General features: G+C 33.9%; 1 protein-coding gene across 1 annotated transcript; it reads left to right on the plus strand.

The window, feature by feature from the left end:
• The first annotated feature begins 10,293 nt into the window (after window positions 1-10,293).
• LOC123892225 (secreted RxLR effector protein 161-like) lies at window positions 10,294-10,953 on the plus strand. The gene has a single exon (XM_045942036.1). The coding sequence runs from the start codon at window positions 10,294-10,296 to the stop codon at window positions 10,951-10,953; it is 660 nt and encodes a 219-aa protein (XP_045797992.1).
• The last annotated feature ends 3,558 nt before the right edge of the window (window positions 10,954-14,511 follow it).

The following is a 14,511-nucleotide window of genomic DNA, read 5'->3' on the forward strand; positions in this document are numbered from 1 at the left end:
ATACCACTCCGGTGGTTTTGAATATAAGCAAAAAATAATCTTTTAGGTTTATTGAATAAAACACGTATCTGAACCATAAAAAATGATCCAGATATATGTTTTATTTAATGAGAAAAAGGAAAAGAAGAAATTCTTAGAAAAGAAGATTTAGGGCTAGAAAACCTTGAAGAAGAAAGAAAAAAGAGAAGGTACATGAAAACTATTTTAACACTATCTGTAAGCTGGGAAAGAACTAGGAAGGTGTAAAGATTCCAAAGGGAAGGCTTGACCTAGTTGAAGAAAGAAAGGAAAAACCAATCTTGTGCAAGTGCTAAGTAGGAATCTTGATATGGAGAATATATATAGTAGAGAGAGAGAGAGAGAGAATAGAAGAAGAGGGTAGATACTAGAGTAAAGGAGGAATCATAAAGACATAACCCATCTTGTGAAACAGTGAATTTAAAAGGAAAGGATTAAACATGCACAGTTAGGAAGAAAAGGAAGAAAATTGAATTCAAAATTAACAAACAGCTAAGAAAGCTATAAAGGGAATAGCAGACGCATGATGATTGATCAAGAGAGAGCTGTCTTATAGCAATAGATTAGAGTAGTAGTAGTAGTATAGGTCAGATATTATATATAGAGAGCTGCTATAGCATTACTCTTGTGCAGCTAGAGACTACTGAAGTAGTACTGGAACACAGTCGGATGAGGATCCTTTCTCTCTTTCTGCCACCTATTCAATTGCATTGCACAAGGTACTCTTTGGCAAAAAAAATAAAAATAAAAATAGCAGCCGGCAAAACCACCCTTCAAAATTCAATCAATTAATTTATCCATTATAAGCTAAAATTACCAAAACCACCCTCCAGATCACTTTTAAACCCCTAATCGGAGTTGTGAATCCTCTAGATTCCTAAAGTGAGTTGGACACCACACTTTAACCCAAAACTTTAAGGTGTTAGATTTATGAGTCATCTCACTTATAAAGTGTTCAACCTCCATTTTTCTAAGTAATGTGATACTTAACTCACACTTACCACAACAATCTCCCTCTCAAGTGTGAGTCATTCAATTCATCATGTTTCCGCCCAAGCGGAAGCTTTCTTCATTCTACACTTGTACTACTGTTAGTCACACTGCTCAACGAGACCTGCCGTCTGATCACATTTGTCAGGAAGACTTTCGATACAAAGAGCCGGTCGAACCCTTCGTCGAACCATCGACTCTGATACCACCACTTTTGGATCATCACGAGGGGGAAGCCAGGGGGATCATCCACATTGGGCTTTACATGTTAGCAGTCTAGTAATCCATTAGGAATTATTATAAATTCTTATGTTGATTTCGGTGTTGAATATGTTGTTGTGTTGTTGAAGATTGTTTGAAGTCTCATATTGCTTAGGTTCCTTGCAGGCGGTTAAGTGTATAAATATGTGATGACAACCTCACCCTATGAGCTAGCTTTTGGGATGAGATCCAAACATATTTATCATGGTATCAGAGCCGGGTTAAAGACTGCAATGTGGACATTTGACCCAGGATCACGCTAGGCGTGAGGGTGGGTGTTGAATATGTGTTTGTATTGTTGGAGTTTGTTTGAAGTCTCACATTGCTTAGGTTCCCAGACGGTTAAGAGTATAAATATGTAAGGGCAACCTAACCCTCTGAGCACGTTTTGTGGATGAGATTCATGTCTAGGTGTTCCTAGGCAGAAGTTGCATGAGTAGTGTCGAGGTTATAAGACGTAAACCGAGGGTTTGGTGAAGGTCTTAGTGTAAGACATAAACCGAGGGTTTGCTGGAGGTCGTAGTGTAAGACGTAAACCAAGGGTTTTCTGGAGGTCTTAGTGACTAGAGCTATTAGTGGATTTCCTTCTTGAATTGGTATATCCCCCAGAGTAGGCAGGTTGGCTGAACTGGGTTAACAATTACCTGTGCAATTTATTTACTTCCTGTCATTTTTATATGTTACGTCAGATGTGCCAACAATTAGTACAACATTACTCATAAAGCAGTTGTTGGGACATCTGTGGTAACATCGTTCTAGCGATACCAGAATTTCAGTAGTAATTTTATATATTGTTTGTTTAATTGAATTATTGGGATGATGAAGAATTTTTTTGAATAATGCTAAAAAAATTAACCACACTAATAATTTATGGTTGGGTCCCCCTGCTTGCTGCTGGTCAGTGAGTTGGTTAGTGAATCTGTTACTGTGTTGGCGGTCGTGTTCATTCTTTGTTTTCAAAACCTGGATTTGGTGCTCGCCAATTCTTTATGATGCAGGCGTGAACAAGTCTGGTGATGCATTCCTTAAACAATTAAATTAAGTGTAATGTCGACAAAACTTGATTTTTTAAGGAATCCATCACCAAAGGAATCCCCTCTTGATTATGCATGTCTGGTGAAGGAATTAAGATAAGAAAAATGCTAAACAGTGCCCCCGGGGCACTAGTTAAGGATACAAATATAAAAGTTTTATCTCGTAAATTGTGCATTCAATGTTTTAATGATGTGAAAAGTTATTCTCTCTCATCATTAACTTTATCATTTGTTTTCTTTTTTAGTATGCTTAACTAGTGCCCCAGGAGCACTGTTTAGCATGACCCTTAAGATAAAAAGTTGGCGAAGGAACCTATCGCCAATACAAGTCCGGTGAAGGAATTAAAAAACTAAAAATGTCATCGATAAAAAGGTAACAAGAGGATGCGAAGTTAGAAGTATTCAAAAGAAACAACATAAATGAAAACAGGAAAAAGAAGCATGGAAGCTGATGGGGATTTACATATACACCTCCACTTTTAGAAGTTACAGATCAAGTCCGAAGGGATCAAAACCACAGAAAAGTTTATGGGGATGAATATATTGGTGATGTATTTCATTATTAATTATTTCTTTTTTATTCTACATTGTTGCCGTTATTAAAATGTACTCCTAGCTATGCTGTATATTCATTTTAGTTATATATATATATATATATATATATATATATATATATATATATATATATATATATATATATATATATATATAAATTTTTTCATTATTGTTTATGTAATAAATACTCAAGTTTTTTTTCTTTCTATGAAAATACTCAAGTTTTTATAATAGTATTACCTGGTTTAGTGAATGTAAGAATGAATAATCCTAAGGTCACACTCTTATACACACTCTTTTGAACATACCCACACATATGAAGCCACGTCACTCCCAAAAAAAAAATCTTTTACTTGTCACCTGTTACTAAACTAAATATGTGTATTTTCTTTTTTATTTTTCATGTTCATATGTGTGGGTATGTTCAAAAGAGTGTGTATAAGAGGCATTAGTTATAGGCCAATGCTAGGGTGGGAGACCATGACATGTCTCTCACCGGTGCACCATATGATATGTGGATTGGATTGAATGTGTACATGATATTATGGTGTACTGTCAGTATTATATTATTTATTAATTTTTTTGAAAAAAAAAAGTTTTCAATTTTTCCGGATAAAATTTTTCTATTTTTTTTTTGGAAAAAAAATTTCGGTTTTTTTTTTTCGAAAAAAAAGTTCCAAATTTTTAAGGAAAAAAGTTTCGATTTTAGAAAAAAACAATTCCGGAGTCTTTGCTGAACAAAAAAGTTTTCGTTCTTTTTTCAAAAAAAAAAGTTTCGGATATTTTCCGAAAATAAAGTTTCCGATTTTTTTTCTGAAAAAGATCCAATATTTTATTCGGAAAAAAAAGTTTCAAATATTTTCTATTTTTTTACTCTTTTTTGTATCGACAATAATTTTTAGGTGAACATTTCGAAACTATTTTTCCCAAAAAATCGGAAACTTTTTTTGGGAAAAATCTGAACTTTTTCCATAAAAAAACAAAAACTTTTTTTTTTGAAAAATATCCGAAACTTTTTTCCCGAAAAAAGAACGGAAAATTTTTTTCCCAGAAAAACTCTGGAATTGCTTTTATGTGAAATCGAAATTTTTTCCCCCAAAAATCAGGAACTTTTTTTCCAAAAGAAAAAATCGAAAATTTTGTGCCCGAAAAAAAGATAGAAAACTTTTTTCCAGAAAAATTGAAAACTTTTTTTTTTCAAAAAAATATAAATAATATAATACTGACAGTACACCATAATATCATGTACACATTCAATCCAATCCACATATCATATGGTGCACCGGTGAGAGACATGTCATTGTCTCCCACCCTAGCATTGGCCTTAGTTATATAGATATAATTATAATTTATAACTAAGGAGGGACAAAAAGTCAGCGAGGCTACAATTATTGGGTTGTGGAGTACAACAACAAATAATAGTGTTGTGGGTGTGGTGGTGAAGGGAAGAAAGGGGGGGCCATGTTATGTTTACGTTCTATCTTACCGAAAGTTTTAACTATTACTATCTTCGAGACATTTACTTATATGAGATAACGCAGATCTTTTCTAATTTAAAAGGAGAATATTAACATGTGTACCAAGGGCACAGGAAATAAAATTAGAAAGTATTAAATATTGAAGCATTAAATTTTAACTTTTTAAGCATTAAATTTTTGTATCATTAAATGTTAAATTTCTATATTAAGATACTTTAACATATGCCTTATATGTACATATTAACAACACCCTAACTAAAATTTTGGATTTGATTCTTAGTTTAAACATATTAAAGAGTTTGTCACTTGTTAGAGCCTCACAATGTTGATAAATTATGTGTAGGAATTACTGTGTATTTAACTTTTTGAATTTCAAGACACTTTATTTATGAAAAATGTTAAAACATGTTCTCAAAACAGTAGTCAAAGAAACAAAAATAATAATATATCTTAAAAATAGAATATTTAATTCTTTTTAAAAAATTGATACATAAAACTTTTGTTTTTATTTTCTTATAATCATCATAAGACCGTGTTTAGCATTACTAGTACTCCTCTAATTCTAATTATAAGAGAATTTTTATTTTTTAGGTTCATTAAAATATTAATGTATTTAGACTATAAAAATTCTTTTATAATTAGGACCGGAAGAAATATTTCTTTATTTTATTTGTAATTATTGAAGTTAAAATCTATCTGCTTGCTTATTGCACTAGATAGCGTGGGCTTAGTCAGGTTCAGTTGTCAATTCAATGTCTTCAATTCAACGTTAGTTACTCATTCGAGAATAAAGACCAACACAACAAACAAAACATTTTCTTTTTCCTTTTGTACCATCTTACTGTACTCACTCCTCACTCAATATATTTTTAATCCCCATTTCTTATGGTCAAAGTAATTGTTACATAATTTTTTTATACTACAAAATTACTTTTCTGAGTGCCTTAAACAATGTTCCTAGACCACCCTCAAGGGAGGGATGTTACTATATAAGAATATGTCACTATTGTGTATTCTCATTCGGTAAAAACATATTTAACGTGGATAAGTGAGATGATCAGAGTTTAAACTTCGACCTCTATATAAATAATGTAATGTTCAATTAACTGAACTAAATTCATGGGACGATGAGTAATATTTCTATTGAGATGTTCTTTTAGGATACTTGTATTTTTTTATATTTATTCTTTTAAAAAATCACATAATTATTGGTTATGGTTTTGAGTTTGATATTCTTTTTGCGATTTTGAGAGATCCTTGGTGGTATCATTCGCATGCGTTGTAAATGTTGGTGATTTTGTGACAGCTAAGTTCTGTGGACTCTGATTCCCTCTAAGTATAGGCTGCTCTGCTTCATAGACCTGTAACATATAGACAATTCAATTTATTGTATTGGTGGAATTGGATATGCCAATTTTTATTAATTATTTCTTAATTATACTCATTCATCACTTTGCATAAAGTTGAACACTTTTGTTTGAAGGGTCATGCTAACTAGTGCCCCCGGGGTACTAGTTAAGGAACTAAAAAGGGAAAGAAAAGAAAAAAATTGCATTGAAAAAACAAAAATTTAAACTTTTAAGATGTTGACTTCACAAGTTTCAAGATAATATTACTATCTTTAGTTACCTTAACCAGTGCCCCGGGGGCACCGGTTAGCATTTTCCTTGTTTGAATAATCTTCCAAACATCTTTACATGTTACATGTTATCATGTGAATGCGATGATATCCTATTGTTTTTTATTTGACAATTTATCTTGTTGTTTGAATGTGGTGATGTTTTTTTTTATAGATTTAGATCCTCTCAAATTTTTTCTCATGTTTTTTTTCATTTGACTTAATCCAATGATTGATATATAAAGAAAGAGTGAGAATTAACTATTGAATTAAGCAAAAAGATAGAAAACAAGAGAAAAAATTGAAAAGAATCCAAATCCGTCCGAATGCATGTGAGTGAAGTAGATTTCACTTGTAATGGTACTCTGTCCGAAATTTAAATATAAGTAAAAAAACTTTTCTATTGTTTATAATAAGGTAGAAATTGATATGTATATCCGAGATGATAAAGAACATTTTGTGACTGCGATAACAAAATGGATTGAACCTATAATGGAGGTGGAAGTTGGAGAAGCCATGAGTTTGTTGAAGGCTCTCAATTGGATTGATGAGTCGCAACTATGTGGAATAGACATTGAATTAGATTACAAAAGGGTGGTAGATAGACTCTACAACAAAAGAATGTCTAATCTGACTTAGGTGCCATATTAAGTGATTGTAGAATCTGTTAGAGTTAGTCTTAGGCTCTTAGGCTCATGGCGTGCCAATGAGCAAGGACCTGGGCGCGCGCAAGGCAAGCAGGCTTGGCCTGGCTTGGCCTGAGGTAGCTTGGTTAGCAAGTTAAGCACTTATGTGTGTGTGCGCTTACTTGTGAGCATCTATATGACTTGTACTCCTATATAAGGACTTGATATGTGATAAATAAACTAGAGAATACCATTTGGAACCATCAATTGGTATCAGAAGACCTAAAGATCAAGTTTTGCAAAAACAGAAAAAAGTTTGTTACAACGGTGTAACCGTTTTCTTTCTCTTCTCTTTTCTCTTTTCTCCTCCAAAGTAAAGCTTCACCAAGCTTTATCAATGGCGGATTCCACTACACCATTCCATCAATCTATTCCAAAATTCGAAGGATTCTATGATCATTGGGCTGAACTCATGGAAAACTTGCTGCGATCGAAGGAATTTTGGAGTTTGATTGAACATGGTGTTACAGTTGCTCTTGCAAATGCAACGCAAGAACAGATTCGTGCTGCAGAGGAAAGTAAATTGAAAGATCTCAAAGTCAAGAATTATCTGTTTCAATCCATTGATCGAGCTATTCTTGAAACAATTCTTGATCGAAGCACATCAAAGAGTATTTGGGAATCTATGAGACAAAAGTATCAAGGTTCAACAAGGGTGAAGTGTGCTCAATTGCAATCTTTGAGGCGTGAATTTGAACTTTTGTTGATGCAAGAAGATGAATCAGTAGATGACTACTTTCGAAGAACTCTTGCAATTGCTACCAAGATGACAACACAAGGTGAAACATTGTCTCAAGCCACCATTATTGAAAAGATCACAAGATCCATGACTCAGAGGTTTGAATATATAATCTGCTCAATTGAAGAATCAAGAGACATTACTGCAATGTCTATTGATGAGTTGCAGAGCAGCCTTCTTGTGCACGAAGGAAGAATGAAGAGGCACAGAGCTAAAGATGAAGAACAAGCTCTGAAAGCTTCCAATCTTGGTACTGGGTAACAACAATTCAAGCAACACCAGAGGGAGATGACGTGGTTCTAGGGGGCGTGGAAGAGGTAGATCCAATCCAATCTCTAAAGAATTTGTTGAATGTTATAAATGTCATAAGCTGGGTCACTATCAGAGTGAGTGTCCATCTTGGGAAGAAGGTGCAAACTATGCAGAATTCAATGAACATGAAGAACTCTTGATGATGGCTCAAGAAGCAACAGTTCAAACACGTGATCAGGTTTGGTTCTTAGATTCTGGCTGTAGTAATCACATGATAGGTAACAAAGAATGGCTCTTTGATTTTGATTCAAGTTTTAGAGAAACGGTGAAACTTAGTGATAACTCTATTATGTCTGTCATGGGAAAGGGAAATCTAAAGCTGCATTTAGAAAGGAAGATAAGTGTGATTAGTGATGTGTATTATCTTCCAAATCTTAAGAACAATCTGCTTAGTATTGGCCAGTTGCAACAGAAGAATCTTACTATAGTGTTTAGCAAGAACACCTGCAAGATATTCCATGAAGAAAAAGGGTTGATCATTTCAACTCCTATGACAGCCAATAGAATGTATGTTTTGCTTGCACCAGTCATGATGCCTCAGTGTCTTGTAGCAAAACATGAGGATATAGAACATATATGGCACTGCAGATATGGCCATCTTAATTCCAAAGGTTTGGTGACTCTTGCAAAGAGAACAATGGTGAAAGGCTTGCCTATATTGAAAGATTCAGCAGAATTGTGTCCTGATTGTGTGATTAGCAAGCATCACAGAGATTCTATTCCTAAGACAGCATCATGGAGAGCCTCAAGCAAGTTAGAATTGATTCACTCTGATATATGTGGACCAATCAATCCATCTTCCAATGGAGGCTGCAGATACTTCATAACCTTCACATATGATTTCAGCAGAAAGACTTGGACCTATCCATTGAAAGATAAGTCTAGTGCTTTTGAAGTTTTCAGAAAATTCAAAGCATTAGTGGAGAAGGAATCCAATCATCAGATTAAATGTCTTAGAACTGACAGAGGTGGAGAGTTCACTTCAAGCCAATTCAATGATTTTTGCAGTGAACATGGAATTAAAAGACAATTAACCGCAGCATATACTCCTCAGCAGAATGGAGTTTCAGAAAGAAAGAATAGAACTCTGATGAATATGGTGAGAAGTATGATGTCAGGGATGAGTGTACCAAAGAGGTTTTGGCCAGAAGCTGTAGTCTGGGCCACACATGTCATCAATAGAAGTCCAACATTGTCTGTGAAAGATAGAACACCTGAAGAAGCATGGAGTGAAATGAAGCCTTCAGTAGCTCATTTCAAGGTATTTGACTGCATAGCATATGGACATGTGCCTGATGTTCATATAAAGAAGCTAGATCCCAAAAGTATAAAGTGCATTCACTTGGGAGTTAGTGAAGAATAAAAAACATACAAGCTCTATGACCCTATTCAAAAGAAGATAATCATTAGCAGAGATGTTGTTTTTGATGAAAAACAAGGATGGAAATGGAATGAAACAAGTGACAAGAAAGAGATTGAGATAATAGACAATGATGGTGAAGATTCAGTACAAGCTGAACCTGTTGCAGAAGATCCAGTCACCACTGAACCAGCAGTTCAAAGTGATAGTGACATGGATACTACTAGTGAAGAAAATTATGACAACACTGAGGATGCTGTAGGGCAAAGAGCCAGAAAACCTCCAGGCTGGATGAGAGATTATGTGACTGGTTCTGAATTACAAGAGGAGGAACAGTTGCAAAATCTAGCAGTCTTCAACAATAGTGAAGATCCAACCTGTTTTGAAGAAGCAGTGAAGTTGTCTGTATGGAGAGAAGCAATGGATCAAGAAATTGAGTCCATTGAGAGGAATAGAACCTGGGAATTGACAGATCTTCCTCAAGGTATGAAGAAGATTGGTGTGAAATGGGTTTATAAAACCAAATATAATGAACAAGGCAAGGTTGAAAAATATAAGGCTAGACTGGATAGCTAAAGGATACACTCAGCAGTATGGTATTGATTTTAATGAAGTATTTGCCCCTATAGCCAGATGGGATACAATTAGAACCATTCTTGCATTGGCCGCCTCACATGGTTGGAATGTATATCAGCTAGATGTGAAAAGTGCATTCTTACATGGTGATTTAGCTAAAGATGTGTGTCTTGATCAACCAGCAGGTTACAATAAGCAAGAGGGAAAAGTGTATAAGTTGAAGAAAGCCTTTTATGGACTTAAGCAAGCTCCAAGGGCATGGTATAGTAAGATAGAATCTTACTTTGCTCAAGAAAAGTTTCAGAAGTGTCCTCATGAGCACACACTGTTCATAAAGGAAGATGATAACAATAATGTATTGATTGTAAGCTTGTATGTGGATGATTTGATTTTTACTGGCAGTAATGAAGTCATGCTTGAAGAATTCAAGACTTCTATGAAAAGAAAATTCTCAATGACTGACTTAGGCAAAATGAGGTACTTTCTTGGAGTAGAAGTAAAACAGTTTGATGGTGGAATCTTCATCTGCCAACAGAAGTGTGCAAAAGAACTTCTCTTGAGGTTCAAAATGGATCAATGTAACAAAGTATGTAGCCCTATGGTGCCTGGAAAAAACTGATTAGAGATGAAAATGGAAAACTGGTGGATGCTACTAACTACAGACAAATGACAGGTTGCTTGATGTACTTGCTTGCAACCAGGCCTGACTTGACATTTTCTGTGTGTTTGGTGGCTAGATATATGGAGAGGCCTACTGAGATTCACTTGGCTGCAATTAAAAGAATAATGAGGTATCTCAAAGGAACAATAGAGCTTGGCATTTGGTACAGAAGGAATGAGAAATTGACATTGGTTGGATGGTCTGACAGTGATTATGCAGGTGATCTATATGATAGAAAGTCTACATCGGGATATGTGTATATGCTTGGTTTAAGTGCAGTTTCATGGTCATCAAAGAAGCAAGCTATTGTCACTCTGTCCACCACTGAAGCAGAGTTTGTAGCAACTACTTCATGTGCTTGCCAAGGTATTTGGTTAAGAAGGATTCTTGAAGAACTTGGTCAATTGCAGGAATGTACTACAATAAAGTGTGATAACAGCTCCTCAATTAAGCTATCAAAGAACCCTGTGATGCATGGAAGGTGTAAACACATTGATGTGAGGTATCATTTCTTGAGGGATTTGACTAGAGAAGGAGTGGTAGAGCTCAGCCACTGCAGCACAATGGAGCAAATTGCTGATATCATGACCAAGCCATTGAAGCTTGAAACTTTTTGTAATCTTAGAGATAAGCTAGGTGTATGTGATGCTCATAGCTTAGGATGATTGCTTTATGTTGTTTTTGTATAAACTGATCACACATGTTCAGTTTAGGGGAGTGTATGTTAGAGTTAGTCTTAGGCTCATGGCTCATGGCGTGCCAATGAGCAAGGACCTGCGCGCGCGCAAGGCAAGCAGGCTTGGCCTGAGGTAGCTTGGTTAGCAAGTTAAGCACTTATGTGTGTGTGTGCTTACTTGTGAACATCTATATGACTTGTACTCCTATATAAGGACTTGATATGTGATGAATAAACTAGTGAATACCATTTGGAACCATCAGAATCTTATTAGCCGTAAATTTAGTGAACTCTCATGTTAAATTTATTATGATACAAAGAAATGAAATTGCTTATAATCCTGATCGAATAGTTATATCTTTAGCGAGTTTTTATAATTTTATCGATTTTATAACATGTATTTACGATGTTATTATGAATAAATGAGATAAGCTCTTTACGGTTAAAAAATATTTTAAATTGATTGAATAATCAATGATGTTTTTTTTTGGTTTACGAATAATCAATGAATTTAGTCTGTAATATAGACCAATTAAAAAAAATTATTTATATTTAAAACAAATAAGATTTAACTAATTACTACTATCATGTTTGGAAAAAAAAAATTAAATAAGATTTAAACTTTTCTGTTTGGGCCGGAAGAGCTCAAGCTCAATCAAACATGATGGGGCTAAAGAAGGAGGAATGTCTATGCACACCTCAAGTATGCGCCTCCCCTTCTCAAATCTTGTGATTTACAACCTTTATACTTCTAAAATAAATGTTTTAACACGAATAATGTATGCTCATTCTTTGATATTATCTCACTGTGGAGGGATTAAGGAACCTATGGGTAAAATGATATATTAATAAATAAATAAATAATCATATTTACACCGTGTTTATAACCCCGTTAAGAGGGCAAAGCCCATACTTTTTATCCTCATTTTATTACGGCACAAAATAATCATTGAATATAATTCTATTCTATCTTTGTTAAAACATTAGACTTGTCATGTTGGAACCTAGATAATTTTTCACATAATTATACGTTTAGGGGAGAGAGGATTCCCTCATGTTACGTTATGGTCAATTTTATTTTGAAATGGGTCTCATCAATAACTTCGCATCATTACAATAACTTATTATTTAATTATTTATTTTATAATATAAATTGATTGAATGATAAAATTACAAAATTAGTATGTACTACTTTTTTTTTATAATTCAAAAAAATAATTAAAATTTGAAATTTAATTTAAAATAATATTGCCAAATTTTAAGAATTACATAATTTAAAAATAATTTAAAATAACATTACATAATTTTAAAAACAATTAATTTTGTTGATCATCATGCCCAAAACGTTGCCAAATATGCTCGACAAGATCATGTTGAAGTTGAAGTTGAAGATGAAGATGAGCTCGCCTATTCAAAAATTGTGCTTTTGTGATATAACAAAAAAAATTGTGATGTACCATTAATTCAAACTGAATATATAAAATAATGTGAGTCCCATGAAAAAATATTTTAATGAAAAATAAGGTGGATTCAAGAGAAGAGAGAAAGTTCTTATTTTAGAAGTGATACCTAATAGGTACTCAAATGGGTGATACTCCAACGGTAGTACCTAATAAGTACCACAATTACCTGATAGGTACTACACCATTGGAGATGGTCTAACTTTCTGATTGGGAGATTAGGTATCAAGTGATTAAATTGACTCTCAAATAAAGGACTTATTTTTGCACAAATTTGTTAGTGATTTACTATTATTCACCTCTCTTTTTTTTTTTCAATTTCAATTATTAGTGATTTACTATTCCATGGTATTATTGGTTAGAACACAATAGAACAAAATTTTCCCACAAAAAAGACATGATGATATAGATTAATGTTTCATAATTGGATAGATTTAAAGACCGTGGTTCCTCAACCCACTTATCACTTGTAGAAAAAATTTGCTTAGGTGTTTGGATTAAGTTTTTGGCTTGCTACTGCTCTATGAATTTTTATTTTCTCAAAGTTTATTGATATCAAATTTTATATTTAATAAAATAACACTACAAAATTATAAGCCGACATTGTTCTTTTACTTCATCTTTAAGCATCTCATGGATAAGATTTCGTTCAAACCAACAACAACCACTTGAACTCTCAGTCCATATTTCAGCACTGATATACTTTTCTTCTGATTTTGGTATTGCGGAATTTGGTGGGATATGATTTTAGAGAGAAAATTTTCCCCAAGTATAGGGTTATATGAAGAAAACTAAAGTTCTTGTTTTATTCATCATGCTTATGGCTCTATATATAGAGCTACATAAAAAAAACACTAATCCTATAATAAATTCTAAACAAATCTTAAATATTCTAAACTGAAATATAAATCATAAACCCTAATATTATTTTATTTTAAATATAAATCTAAACTATATTTAAATATAAAATCTTCCAAAAAAGATATTTAAGCATTATTCCCAACACTCCTCCTTGACTGAATATCTTTTTGTTGTATCCAATCTAAGATTTGCGCTGAAATTTTATTTTATTTTTTGTTTCTCAAGCCTCCTCTTTGACCGAATATCTTTGTGTTGTATCCAACTTAGGATTTGAGTTGGAAAAACCTTTTTGAACACTCCTACTCAACTGAATATCCTTGTGTTGTATCCAGCGTGAGATTCATGTAGATTTTTGTTGTTGTTGTTGTTCATCCACATTCTTTGTTAGTGTTTTTGTTTAACATTTCTCCCTGACTGAATATCTTTGTGTTGTATCCAACCTAAGATTTATGTTGATTTTTGTTTTTGTTGTTTGTTGTTGTTCATCTACATCCTTCACAAATGAATATGATTTTTTTTTTTTTTTGTAACAGTAGGGTGTCAACCATGGAGGTTGTTATCCTAACATCTTCATGAAACACATAAAAATATACTCGTGGTTTTGTAACAGTCGGGTGTCAGCCATGGAGGTTGTTATCCTAACATCTTCATGAAAACAAATACAAATGTACTCGTGGTTTTTGGTGATTTCTTCTTTTTCTTTTTCTTCTTCTTCGTCTTCTTCATCTTCGTCTTCATCTTCTCCTTCTTCCATCTTCACAGGTCCTCCTTGTGAACGACGGCGCTCTGATGCCACTAATATGGTTTGTTTTTGGTATTGCGGAATTTGGTGGGATATGATTTTAGAGAGAAAACTCTCTCCAAGTATAGGGTGGATGTGGTTATGGTGCATAAGCTTATTCCTTATGCACCATGCATAAACAATGAAAATTACTCAATGCACCTCTCATTTACTCCATTCACCCCCATATGCTACCCATTACTCGCGCGTCCCCCATTTACTCTGCACGCCCACCATTTGCTTAGCGCCTCCCCCAATTTTTTTCTTTTTCTCCTAGATTTCTCACGAGCCCCACAGTTTTTTTTTCTTCCCCAGATTTCTAGCGCGCCCCCCAATTTTTTATCCTCCTCCAGATTTCTAGCGCATCCCCCAAATTTCTAACGCGCCCCCTATTTCCAATTAAATAATAATTTTTGTTCCTTTGAAGTACATATTATAAGAATCT

The sequence above is a fragment of the Trifolium pratense genome, linkage group LG6, assembly GCF_020283565.1.
Source record: "Trifolium pratense cultivar HEN17-A07 linkage group LG6, ARS_RC_1.1, whole genome shotgun sequence".
Taxonomy (NCBI): Eukaryota; Viridiplantae; Streptophyta; class Magnoliopsida; order Fabales; family Fabaceae; genus Trifolium; species Trifolium pratense.